Here is a 14,605-nt window from a genome sequence, read left to right on the forward strand (position 1 = left end):
AAGCAGCGGTTCTTTTTATACCAAGTACCACCTGAGAAAATACTGGGCTCTCAAAGTATCACCATTATCACCAACGGTAACCCTTTCGGCTGCTTTTAAACATACAGTAAATACACATGCTATAAGAATGTGAATTATAGTGTCTTTTATCCTTATAACTGAGGCAATCTGAAGTATTTTCATCAACTATATAAACACACCTGAGCAAAAAGTAATCAAAATGTTTGAAATCAGATTGATTTTGTAAATACGTCACCGTTAAAAGTTCACTTTATGAACAAAAAGAAAAGAAAAACGCTCTATTTTTTTTTTTATTTCTGCACTTTTATTGCTACTTTATATCACTACTTAAAATGCGATATAAAATGAATCATAACTTTGACTCAACAACACATAACACATACCAAGGATGTCCATATAAGGAGTTGTGTATTATTCCCACTGCAAATTACCATGCGGCACTCTGATCACATACTGTACCGTGGTAAATACAGTACAAGAGTATATTTGTGATTTTCCTCCACATACCATCAGAGGAAGCGTGTGTACCACTGTTGGTACATGTACCACAGTTTGAGAGCCATGGCTTTAAGGTATAACTCTTACATAATGATCAGACTTGCATAATAGTGCATTTGTTAAGAGCCTTTTTTTCCAAAGGGGATTTTTCCAGCTGAAAAGTCAGCCTGGTCAACATGAAACTAGAAATGGACCACATTGCACTTCAGTACGTACCCTGCACCGTGGCTGTGACTCTATTCTGCAGAAATGTCGGAGTGATCGATTGTTTTAGTTTCACCTGTAAAAGAAAGACAGAAAGAAAAGGCCTCTTATTATAAAGTGGGATTTCACAGAAACATTTTTCTTTTCGTCAATTGCCTCTATTTTGAAAAAAAGAACAAACAAAAACGTTTTACTCGATATAAAAATCTCTGAAACATTTAACATAACAGTTTGACATTTGGCGGAAAAGCTTTCTCACCTTCTTGCCAAGCGTTAGATAAGAATCGATATTACTGCCTGTAAGTGAGGTAAATATAAAGCACTAACAGCACTGCCAGTAACTTAGCCTCTGGAAAAGAGAGATAGCCTTGCTTGGTTTGTATCCATTAAGTGTGTTAAGTTATAACAGAAGCTCAGTCTGTACCATAGTGATTTACTGTGGTGGTTTACTCCAAATCATTCTTTTAATCATAATCTTCCAGAACAAGAAGTCGCATTGTGAATTAAAGTTTGACTCAAGTTAGTGAAGTAAAGTCAAAACAGATCCCACTTTCTTTTAGACTCAAAATGAGAAGGCATGTGCTTGTGTGCATCAGTTCACTTAACTCTCCAGCACAGCACAGCACAGCACAGCAGCATATCGATTCTGAAGTCATATTATCAGTTCATTGGGTTACACTCCCATTGAGTTTTCTTTGTACATTCACTTGCATGCTCTCAAGGCACAGCGCTCAATCTCTGAGCCGCCACAGCTCCAAAAGAGTCGTAAAGCTTTGGAGAATGTGTGGAGCTCCTGCAGAGTAAGCTGTTTTAAAGGATGCCAGAGCTCTGCTTTCTCCCTGGGTAACAGAGACTGGACTTACAAATGGCTCTCAGTGGCACTATGCATTTTTTAAGTCTGCCTTACCTGGCACTATATATGCACCATCACCTGCATTACAGAGCACTTTATTACAGACTTGCAGTGCTTAGGCTGTCCAGTAAGATCTCGAGAGGATGTCAGTGCCAAGTTAAATAAGCCCACTGTCTTTGCATGGGTCTGTTTTAAAAGCAGACATTATGGATGTTTGTGTTAGATAACATTCTTTATATAATATTGCATATTCCTGACCACAAGTGTCTCAACCACCTGCCCTTTTCCCAAGGAAGGGGGCGCCCTTTAAAAAAACCTCCGCCTCCGGTTATGTTTTTCGCCTGAGTTTGTTTGTCTGTCTGTTAGTTAGCAACATAACACGAAAAAGTCACGGATGGATTTGGATGAAATTTTCAGACAATGTCCGCAATGGGACCAGGAACAAGTGATTACATTTTTAAATAAAATTTGAATTTAATTTCAAATAATCACATTTTTGTGCTTTTCTATTTTAACATTTTTGTGCTTTTCTATTTTTTTTTATGTGGCTAATACTTAAGCATCAGTTTCCAATTAAAAGTGTACAATAATGCTCCAAAAATTGTGTTTGAGTCAGCAGTACATTTATACGTAATGTTGTAGAAACTTGTTTAGTTGGCCAATTCAAAGAATCCATGGATTAATGAACGGTTATTGAAATAAATATGTAAGTAAATACTGTATTGTTTAATAGTTTTGAGTGGGGGCCCTTTCTTCCCTTGAGCCCCTGTCCTTTGAAATGTGTTTGCACCACTGCAAGGGCTTGTTTGCTCATTGTAACAATGTAGGACATATTTGTGTCTGTATTCATTTCAATTCTTTAGATATAAAAACTTTAAAGAATTCCAGGAACAATGGTCGGCATTACCTGGTCCAAATTGGGTTTGCAAACATCTGTCGCCGTCATCACTTTCCTTTGGATTGGTAGCCACTCAGTTTTGACTGGAGTAAGACAACTGACTTGGGCGTGCTCCTTCCTGGCTGTCTGTGTGATATGAACTCTCTCACAGCTTCCTCGACGCTCTCTCGAAGAATAAACGCCGGCTGAGAGTGAATCCTGGCTGCCGAAAGAGCTGCCACACAGGCTTGGAGTCCCATTTGAAGATGAACCCCTTCTGGAGGGTGGAAACCCCTGGTGTCTCCAGGTACGTCCCGTTTGCTCGTTGTCCAGTGTTGCCATGGATGCTCGACGAGCAGTGACCCCCGGCACGTGATCAGGAGCTGGTGCTCGGAGAGGGTCGCCCCGCATCACCTGTAGATGCTTAATCCATTTGTCCAGCTGGGCTCCTTCGATGGCACTCTGTGGCCGACGTGTGCGTGGGGGGCCGGGGACATGGGGCAAAAGCTCGCCCTCTGATATTAAACTCTCCCAGCAGGACTCATCTCCTGATCTCCTCCTGCCTGGAGCTTTCTGTAGGTGGGCAGCTGGCCTGCGGAGAGTCATCTCTGTAGAGCTCAGATGACGACTCGCAGCTCTCGAATTTCAGCGCACAATAAAAGCCCTTTACAGTAGAGGTATTATTGAGAATCCCCTGGCTCAACGGGACTTCTTATCATGAGGCATGCCAGAAATGCACTTCATGGAATTAGTAGAAAATGTTGGAGGTCATCTTTGTTTCAGATCTGTTCGGAGAAAGTAGAGTAAAAAAAAAAAACATAAGTGATATGAAAATACACTTTTAGATCATAACAATATAATTTATTTCCTTCATTACTTTACTCCACTGAGATACTGTCATTATTACTCACCAGATAGTGAGAAACCATCCTTTCTCACTTGTTCCAGCTCTCCTCCGTAACTGAGTGCTGAGGAAGCAAACATTCTCTGTCTTGATATAAACTAGGTGCTAGTGAGTACTGTCTCCAGTCAGGCATGTAGCAATGTGAGGGATGCTTTGGCTAACAAAGGACTTACTGAGGACAAGGGTTGAACATCCATTATGGGGAGGGAGAACTGAAGAGACAGTTGGGGTTGGGCTGGTTATGAGAGGAAAACAAACACTTGTTGATGCAATTCTTGACATAACAACATCATTAATATTTGATTTCTTAAGTATTTGAATATTTTAAATCTCAGGCACAACATGCAAATACGTAAAAGAGAAGTTAAAGCGTTTGACATTCAGAGATCATGGCAAATGATAGAGCATCACTAATGAGCAGATTATCCATGTTCTTCCATGACTCACTCCGTTGTCTCCCCTTCTTTGTTGACTCTGCCTTTTCTGCTCCTTGTGATCTTGTGGCTGCTCCCTGGTTTTCTATTCAAGCCATGTGACTTAAGCAAGACTGACATTGGACTATAAAAATGGGACAGTGTCCTCTTAAATAAGTCACTGTGATGCACATGATGTCCCAAAGCATGAGCAAAGAGTATTTATAAGACAGAAGAATTTGATTAAAGCTTGGGGCAAACTCCTGCATCACATTTCATAAAAAAATAAAATGAAAATCTGAAAAAAATAACTTCTCTCAAAAGAAATGAATTGGCAGTTGCTTTAATGTTTATGGAATTTCAGTGTTTCACAGTGGATTAACAGTTCCCAGATGTCTTTCAAAGCAACTTCTTTGCCACTCACTGGAATAACGTTTTGTGATGTGTCTTTGGAAGACATAAGATGAGACAGAGATATCATAAATATCCGTTGCTGTGACCTGTTTTTGAGACGTCTTGTCAAGTTGAGAAGCTACACACAGATGGGATGCAGAATACGCAGTGATGTAAAGCAATTTGAATCTTCTCGTCTGCTTGGCTTGGAAGGTAACATTAAAACAAATAAAGATTCAAAATAGGGTCGCTGCTTGTAATGAGATGGAAAGCAGTGTTGCCCTCTGCTGGCAGTAGTCCAATATGACAGGGGGAGGAAGATGGCAAGGAGGGCATGGGGTCAACATACTGTATAGTGTGTGTGTGTGTATATACACATATATATATATATATATATGTGTATATGTGTATGTACGCCCAGTGAGCCGGCTCAATGGCTCATGTGGTTAAAAAAAAGGTGATTTCAGTTAAGTTTAACCCTAACCCTAACCCATAAATAACAATAACATTTTTTATTTTATACAAGTTTTTGAAAGATTTGTAAAACATGAATGTTTTCTCGTTGTTATGACAGGAGGTCTATTAAATGTAAGCACTGTATTGTTTCTTGTTTCCGTCTATGTTAATCAATGTGAGGTTAATACACTCCTCTGACCATCGATTACTTATTTCAACGATATAAAGCTGTATGTTAACTCAGAGTCGACTTATCACAAGCATAAACCTTTTCTGTCGTTATCAATCAGTAATAGTGAACTTATTTTCCTTTTAAATAAACACACATACATATTTTAAATCCATTACTTCTCTAATCTGGAAAATCTCTGTTAAATTTCAGAGTCAAAATCAGTGTTGTGTTTTTATATGTTGTGCATCTCCTTTTGGGAATGTTTCATAGTTTAGATCAAACCAATGTTGGTCGTGTTTTTAATTCAAATCACATAAAATATGTGATTGTTTGATTAAAAACACCTGGGACATCAGCCATTTTGTACTTATTACATACTTGAAATATAGTCAAAAAAAGTTTTATAAAAAAAGTACTTCAAAGCTGTTGATTTAAAAAGTCAAGGTCAACTGATCATCGATATCAAACATTTAAATGAATAAAAAAATAGTAGTAGTTTGTATCAGTAGTTTATTTTAGTTTTCTTTTAAATCATCACTCCATTAAATATCTATACTCATGTTTTACACTGTCAATCATATATAGTCTAAATAAGTACAAACCACTCACTTATAACTACATTATACATTTTAACTACATAACTTTAGCAATATGATAATAATTAATTCATCATATTGCTAAAGTTATGTGGCTAATTAATTAATTAATGACACATTTGTAGCTGTGTTTTGTTGATAGGCTACTGCTAGGAACCGAGGAAAGAGCATACATTACACGTGAGAAATACCCATTTATTGATTTACGTGACCACTAATGCTAAACATAATACTGTAGGTTAATTTTATAGTGGATTAGTCACCATTATAAAACTTTGTAAGTGTGTGTTTGTGTGTGTGTCCTGTAGTTCGGAGTGATGAACGCCTACTACGGGGTGAAAAAGTTGTGTTCCGTTCCTCCCCCTGTCGGAGCGTCCTGTCACTGGTGGAAAATGGCTGCCCGGAGCAGCTGCCCTCAGCTCAGAGAAAAGTGAGAAACGGAGAGTGCGTTCACCACCAAAGGCCACATCTGGACACTTTCTGCCCGGCACAAAGACACCGCGGGGACGCGTGGACACGGAGAATGTCTCGCTGGGTGCCCACCAAGAAGGAAAAGTATGGTGTTGGTACGTAAGAAAACTTGCATGCTCCATCGTTAGCCCATCCTAGCAAAGCTCTGCTCGCTCAGATTGAACAAGTTTTTTTTTTCTTTTTTTGGGAAGGGTTTGTTGTCAGAAAGCGGCCGGCTGTTCTGTCCCTCATGTGGCACATTGAGAGATTTGCGTGGTTGAATTCATTTGCCTGTGAAGTGGAAGAGAGTGTGCGAACGTGAAATGTCGCTCGTTTGTTTGACAATTTGCATGAAATGCACAACAAGGAATGTCTGTCTTTGTGAGGAAGCGGACTGTGACTCTGTGTGTGTGTGTGTGTGGGGACTGGGAATTGTTAGGCGCGCCTAGCTGTAGCCTCTTCCTGTGTTATGGGGCCTCCGCTGCAAAACTAACTCGTAACTCATGTTTGTTTTGTGTTTACTGACGAGCCTTAAACACCATGTAAATCTTGTTGTCTTGGATTTATAGTTGGTGTTTTGTTTCCCTTCTTCCCTCAACTACATTGTAACCAGGCTTCCTGAACTGAAACCGCTGTCCCATTTCGCATCCAGCGTCCTTCAGAGGATGATTTATCCATGGGCATCAGTATATACTGAATTTTACCCGATGAAATAGTCGGATTAACGTGTAAACAACTGTGTTTTTGATTGCCGTAATAATAACAATACAAAAAATAATAATAACAGTAATAAAAAAAAAGTGATAAACTATGTCGAGGTCTATATAGTTTTTAAGGGCCACTGCTGATAACAGTCTTTAGCAATTAGGGCAGTTGATGACTGGAATATAATGCCCTCTTTTGACTGATGTGTTTGGCTGGTTTTTAGTTACTTTTTCCCCCCTCCAGCTCATTATCATAATAACACTTTATTAATCCATGAAGGGTAAATTGTATGCTTAACATTTTGCTTCTTTAGAAACATAATAACACTTGGGAATAAAATAGTAATGTATAACATTGTCAAAATGCAGTATAAGTAATCAAATAAAATGTCTAAAATTCAAAATGTAACCTGATTATGTGCTCAGAAAGAAATGAGACCCTTAAAGTGCTATGGTAAATAATAGTATTTATCTGTTTATCTAAAGTCCTGTTGGAGTTTTCTTGAATATTAAAGGTGCATTATGTATCAAATCTAAAACATCTGGCCATAAAATCCTCCTAATATGTCACAGGGAATCAGGAATAATGTTCATATAACAAACTGAACTCACCAACAGCAACAGTACAGACAAAATATTTGCATTAAAAAAAATATTTTGCAGACTGCAAATCATGTTTACGTTTTGAAATCCTGTTTTGGCAAGTGGCGCCACCTACCACCGTCTACCAATCATTGCAGTCAGTAGAGTCTCAGCTGCCGAGCAACCACGGTTTGCCAGTAACGTCAGAAAACCAAACCTTAAAAGACCTCTGTATTTTTAATTTGAGTGTAGTAACCGTTTTTGGCCACATTCTTGCATATGTCACCTTTAATAAGGTGGTGTTCATATCATACAATAACCTCATGGAGAGCTGTGATGGAGTACAGGTTTATATTATGCTAAGTGTTGGTGAACACCAAGTTTCACAGGCTGTGAAGTGTGCCAAATGTGCTGCTTCTTCATGTTATTGTTTGATATAGGCTGCATGCACTGTGCACTGGAGAGGAGGTGCATATGAATCAGCTGTGAGTCTGTCTGTGTGTGTGTGTGTGTGTGTGTGTGAGAGAGAGAGAGAGAGAGCTGCACAGGCAGAGAGATGAATGAATGGAATGGTCGGTTGTGTTTTTGAATTGCATTGGTGGTCTGTGTTGGTTCTGCGGTGCCCCTGTGTGGGAAACAATTACATTTTCAGGGACTTTTAGAAATGAGATTAAATCACAGCATATCATAGGTTTACACGTTTGTCCATAAATCACACGTGCGGCTATATTTTTCCCACATTTTTATTTTAGTACATTCCCAAAGCTGTTCACACATTTATTGCTGTTTTAATCTATATCACTCTTGTGGGGGAAGAAATGTCTACGTCTACTCTACCCTGACACAGAAAAATATGCCCTGAAACATCCGAAGTGTTATTTTAGAGGAGAGTTGTATGACTCATAATGAGTAGTCTGAAATGTGAGAGTAACAGTTGGACACACACAGGCTGTCCTTGACCATCTTGTAGTGTAATGTAACTAATCCCTTTGCCTGTTTATTCATTCATTGTGGAAAAATGCACATATTTCCAGCTGAATCTTTGTTAATGCGCCCTTGTCTTGCCACGTCCATACTCGCTTTTAGCTGTGTCCATTAGACAGACCGAGGACTTCAGCTGTGTGTGGAATGCTGATATGGACTGATTGATGAATTCAGCAGGTTATACCACAGCTTCCACTGCAACTTCCAAATGAGCCTTGTTGTTTCCAGTCTACGCAGTATAGGCCAGGGGCCCCTTCTGTGCCTCGTGCAGAGATACTGTATGGTTTGATGTGATTCGTGTAGTTGTGTGTGTGTGGCGTATGCACGTGAACATTTCCACATTCTGATGCTAATGATCGCCTCACTTTACACTCAAATATCCATGAGATCTTAAAAGTGAACGCTCTTGGATGAGTCATTGGTAGAAAGAGACGCAGCTGCCACATCACGGCTGCTGAGGATTGCTGGGGTGCACGTCTATTGCACTTTTAATACTTCGTGTTGACCAAGTAGCACTAATGAGCACTCTGTGAGACCTCTTATTCTGGCAGCAAGCTCGCTGTGGACCCATTTCTGTTTCAGCAAAACTTTAGTCATGCTGTTTACTACTCTCATAATGGCCTCTTTGCTATATTAGTGAACACAAAAAAAACCTCTTTTTGTCTCTTCGAGGCAGCATTAATAATAAATGTGACTGTCTTCTCACAGTCAAAGTAATATGCTAAAAACAGTGAATATTTTCTTGCTGTCTCTTCCTTGTTTTGGGGGGTGGTTGGTGCTTCATTGCTGCTTATGACGCTCTTCCCTGTGATTGTGGCAGTCAAAGACCTTGCCAGCTTTTTTAGCAAACCAGAAGTCGGTGGAAGTTTGAGATGAGTCATATGTCAGTGTAAGAAGGGATTCATTTGGACTCAAATTGCTGCATGATGATGATGAACGGCTCAAAAATCTGATTTGGAACATGATTCAGATCAGTGGTTACTCAGTGGTTTTTCAGATTAACTGATAAATTATTAAAGGAGCTGTATGTAAGAAATGTCTTGTGATATGTCACCAGAGATCAAGGAAACAGGTTAAATTCAAATACTGGCTTCATTGACAACATTGGCACAGAATTGTCCGGTTATTGCCAATTAAAATGTGACTTATAGCCTGCAGCCTACTCTGTTTATGTTGGGGAAAAGGCATCCACATTTCTTACAGGTCTGCCTTTCAGTTCATACGGGATTGTTTTTTCATACTACTAGGAAGCAGTACCTGTTATAAACTCTTGCATATCTTACATATAGTGCCTTTAAGTCTGCAGAATGACAAAAAAAAAGTTAAAAATGCACAGAAATTAAACTGAACTGTCAGCTCATTGTTTCAGCATTAGTCATGCTGAGGTGTGTGTGTGTGTGTGTGTTAAAATTATTCCTCCTGGGTAAATGAACAGTGGACATCCCCTTTGACTATTTTTTTGGCTCTTTTTTGAATAATCTTTCGAATTGTCTCCAATCACCAAGACAATAAAATAGTGGCTATGTTTACATTGTGCAAATGTCTACATTCTGAAAAAAAGATTTGTTCCGATTGGATTAGTATTAGTATTGTCTAATTCTCCTGATGTAGAAGCAGAAGAAGGAGAATCACTTCCGCTTCTGTAGTAAACAAATGTTGCACGTGTCTGCTCGTCCCCTCACTGTCCACTATCGGTCTAATTTTCCTCATCTGTGACTTTCGTGTCTGTTCGTAATTTTTTTTTTAATTACAGGAGTAAAAAAATTTAAATCCATCACGTTTAGCTGGATCAGACATGGCCCCAAATCAGGAAGTCATGATCAGATCAACTGTCAACCCGAATAATGATCTCCCGTTCGGAATGAAATTATTTTCTGAATGGACTGTATCAGATCACAGTTTTTGGATTGGCATGTTTACGTGACAGGCTTTTATTCTGATTACTTGTGTCCATGTAAACATAGCTAATGTCTTCAGTTGCACTGGTATGTGCAGAATGCTGCCTATCAGCCTGGATTTAGCTCTGCTGATTTTTACATTGACACAATACATTGCAATCAGGCAATTGCATTAAAAAAAGAAAGAATAGAAAAGAACTATTGACAAACTTAAGATGGAAATTGTGAGGCTCAGGGCGTGACTTCATTCTCTGACCCGTGTTCACATCATTCGTCAAAGTAATGTTACAATCATATAACTCGTCATGACCTTAAGCTAATTTCATTACAACGTTCTTTTTCCATCAAATGCCAACCGTCCTGGCAAAAATCAAAGGGAGCAGGGGTTTGAAAGGCTGGTTATTCATGCAGCATCTCCAAAATGATTTCCAAAATGAGAGGACCTCAGGGGAAATGTTTTCTTTTTTCTACTTGGCTGTCTCCTGGTGCTGATTCAAATTATGCTTGTTTTAAGTGTATTCTCATTATTTTCTGTTTGATCAGGACGTTGTTGTTCCTTAAGAGAGACATCAGAGGATTTTGGTTCTTGAAAGCAAACCAGGAAACACCAAGCAACTGGACTTTTTTTGTGGAACACTACTGAGACTTCAACACAAATTACCCTTGTGACTTACCAGCTCACATCATAGAAACTAATACCATGTGTTTTCAAAATGCACTTGGATATTTTGGTCTGTTTTTCCAGCTTGCTGTAGCAGGTTGAGATTGTAAGGATATGCTGCTTCCTGTAGGTCAGATCACAGACTGGCAGCTTATATGAGGATTCACTTGAAGTTCTAAATCAGCTCTAAATGTTTTCTCTCTTCTGTGTCTGTAAATTCATGTTTTAAAACTTGTGTGTGGCAGTTTTTAGGCCATCACAATTGACAACCCCAGACGACTGTTGTTTAAAACAGGTTAGTGCTGACTGACAGTCGCTTCGTCTCATGACTGAGGCCATGAGTAATTTGTGGAGCCCCACGCCCTGCACCCAAGTAAACCATATCCCACCCACAAGTGCAGAAAGCTAACAAATATGGTTCAAATTAAAACACAGACTTGGTTACCCAATAAATTCTAACCATGTGTTTAAAATCCCCAGTCTTGTATTTTACCCTCTACCGTCTAGCTCTTTGGTGTGAAATGTGGGAGTGAAAAAGAGCGTGAAGTGAAAGTGTAGTCATTCCTTTTTTAATTGGTTTATGTGTTAGTTTTATTATGCTTGTCTCACATCAATGCCAGGCACAATAGCTATGAAAAGGTGTGGAAAAAAGGGTCATGAACAATAATACCAATACACTCCCTGCTAGATATGACTGCTGACATCACAAAGTACACTGTAAAGAGTTTCAGAACAAGGCGCCTGATTTATATTTGCCTCTTTTTAAGTTTTCCAAAGGAAGAAAATGCTGTGGTGACAAAATTGAAGACAGAGTCCTTTTACTTGAGGGAAATAAAGCAGGTTATTATCAATAGCAACCAGAAGAGGAGAGGAATGTGTTTTTCAACTGAGGGGAAACAAACCTTTTCATCACTCTGTACATTTACATGCACAGTTCAATCGAGCTAAGGCCATAGTCTAACTAAGACAGGTAATATGACTACTTGGCGAGCCGGTGCATACATCAATTCATTGGTTGTGTACTTCTGACTCTGTGTCCGTAGGTAGCGCTGCATCTCTCTGTACATGTCAATCATGATACAAATTAGATCGAGCATGGCTCTTGTTGCAGTTTATGCGTCATCTCCTTCTACTTCTGGGTCAAAGACCAGGGAAGCTTTTACGGTGCTTGTCCGATGAAGCGTATACATTCAGGAGTAATCGGACTATGAATCACATTATCCATGTATGTTAGTCTGATTAAGACTAGCTCGAATTATCTCGGACTGACATGTTTACATGACATTAAAAAAAAAAGAATTATTGTCTTATCTGACTTTAACATGCACGTAAACGCACTGACTGTATGGTTTATCATCAATCGAGCACTATATGTACAGATACTGATGTTTTTCTCACACATCCAAAACCAACAACAATATTTAAGGTGATAGATCAGGTTTGGCATCAGTCTGTGCTGCTGATGCTTCCATGCATGCAGTGTGTTGCCAGCTCCATGAACCAGACTGAAACATGGAGCTTTCACTGTCAACAACTATCTACTTATCGTTAGCCTAATAGCATAGTTGCACAAGTCATATTTGAAAGTTTTCGGAAATCAAGAAAAAACTATTTTTTTTAGCAAGCACATTGGTAAAGTTAGGCAGATGTCACAATTACCAAAAATAAATGACTTAGGCAATTATGCTATTAGGCTAACGGTATGATATACCTGCTGCTTTATTTCACCAGCTGAAACCTGAAGTTTGTATAACCATTAACTCTAATGGGCCAGAGTCATATGGACACAGGAGCTGTTGGTCCACTGGTGCCTCATTTGTTAAATTTGTGTCACAGATGAATCTGAAGAAAATGTTTCAAACACTGAAGTCACTAAATCAAACAATCAAATTTACAACAAGTTTGATTCAACAATTCTAGTGTGCTGTGATGTAAAATCACTGATTTTCAGGTGTACATTTTATTATGTGAGCCTTTTGTGACGAGGCTGAAATATGTTTTTACTTTTGTATGTTTTTAGTGTATTCCTCCATCTGGAAGTCACACCACAAATGCTTAAACTTGTACCACTAACTCATTCATTGCCTTATTAATTCAACATTGTCACATAGTCTCACCCAAAAAGTTTGCTTGTCGTCATCCTCTTCTGTCTTTGGAGGTCAGTATGATGCTGCTGTTATTCATTGTGAATGGTATTAGATTTAAACTTTGGGTCGCTCTGCTTGTTGGAACGATGCTAATTATTCTTGTGGCTTATTGTGAGAGGTTGGCTAAGACAAATGACAACTGGTCTGTTTGAATCAGTGCATAGATAAATGGTTTCACGCAACTTGGCACAAAGTTGAAAATAAATCTTGTTTTAGATGCAGCAGTCATCTAAAAAGTTGGCATTGGTGTGTTTTTTGTTTTTGAATTGGATTTGATTTGATTCTCTACTCATTATATTCCTGGTAAATCAATATTAATTTGTTGTACTCCAAAGTTTGGAAGTACAACAAAACATGGGAGCTGATTGAAGTGAATCAGAAGTGATTCAACTTCCTGTGAACTCAGTTCTACTCCTCGTAAGGACTTTAAACGGGGCATATTATGCAGAATCAACCTTTTAATCATTTAAATCCTTATATTTGGGACTCTGGATGTCTCATGTTTTTGTGATCCTCCTACAGTACACGAGATAAAACACCCGATGTTTACTTCAGCACTCATTGGGATGTCACAATGCTCTAAATTCCTGGAATTGTTGTCTCGCAGAGCTCCGTTCTGTCTGTAAAAACACGCGATAATGCTGGCGAGGGCAACGGTATCCTTAAACCGGAAGTCTGCGAAAAGTTCTATTCTTGGCTCCACAGTGCAGCACAAGTTTCCTACACAAACTTCTAGTCTCAGAGGATTTATCTGTCCAGTGGATACATGTTATATATGACGGCAATGTGCCTGCTAGAGCCTGCAAATGATCACTTTTCCAAGTGCTAACTGCTGTTAACGCCCAGTAGCCTCTGTGGCTGATGTCATTTCCTGTCCCTTAAGTTTTGTTTTACTTTTTTTAAGGTGGACCTAGAGAGATACTACTAAACCGAGCGTTCTGAACAGGGCTGTTTTGGCAGGGTGATTGAACTGCTGTGGTGCTTCATCCTTATGGTATTTTGACCAACGCATGTCACAGACATGTTCATTAGGACACCAGGGAACTTGGGAAGTTTAACTTGGAGAAATAGGGTGTACCCCTTTAAGTAAATTTGGAATTTTAGTAGAAAACAAACAGAAAACATTCGATTAACTCACCCTTAAACATTAAGTAAAAGTTGATACTTGTGAAGGTCGTGGAACCGCCATACCCAATACAGTGAGCTGTGGCCTTTTTTCTTGGCAGTTTGTGTAAGACAGTGGGACATGGAATAAAAAGAATACACATATCTGTGTATGATGTGGCTGTATGTGAAGTGTGACTGATGTGGGTTGTCCCATAGCATGGTGACACAGGCGCTTTTTAGTACCCTCGGTATTGATTGTAGAGATGCCAAGCAGCTTGTGCATTGTCTGATAAGAGTCCTGCTGTGCTGATTATGCTTGCTTGACAGATGGCTCTACTGGCGTGTAGCACGTCAGTGTGAAACAAAGGTCACTGATGTAGACACGTGTTATTGCATAATTTAGATTGGTTACCATACTAAACCAACGTCATGCTGGTTCATTAATATTGAATAGTTTCATCTAAAATGTTTGTTACCCATCGAATTAGAATTTTCTCTTGACAAAATTACCACTTAAAAATACATGATGCTTTGCAAATATGTAATTGTTTCCAATTAATTATGGGAAATGGGAAAATAATGGGGAGACTGCCACAAATTCATAACGAACTGAAAAAATCTTTACCCCTCGAACAAAGTATATTATGCTGTTGTTAAGCTGTGTGCAGCGATGATTCACTCAGCC

General features: G+C 39.0%; 1 protein-coding gene across 1 annotated transcript in view; it reads left to right on the forward strand.

The window, feature by feature from the left end:
* Window positions 1–5,787: 5,787 nt before the first annotated feature.
* The window catches only part of dock1 (dedicator of cytokinesis 1), a 176,055-nt gene continuing 167,237 nt past the window's right edge, over window positions 5,788–14,605 (forward strand). The window contains exon 1 of the mRNA XM_083904018.1: window positions 5,788–5,953. Within this exon, the coding sequence (XP_083760144.1) occupies window positions 5,911–5,953 (43 nt within the window). The 5' untranslated portion in view covers window positions 5,788–5,910. The remainder of the gene's footprint in view (window positions 5,954–14,605) is intronic.

The sequence above is a fragment of the Microchirus variegatus genome, assembly GCF_963457635.1.
Source record: "Microchirus variegatus genome assembly, chromosome: 17".
Lineage (NCBI taxonomy): Eukaryota > Metazoa > Chordata > Actinopteri > Pleuronectiformes > Soleidae > Microchirus > Microchirus variegatus.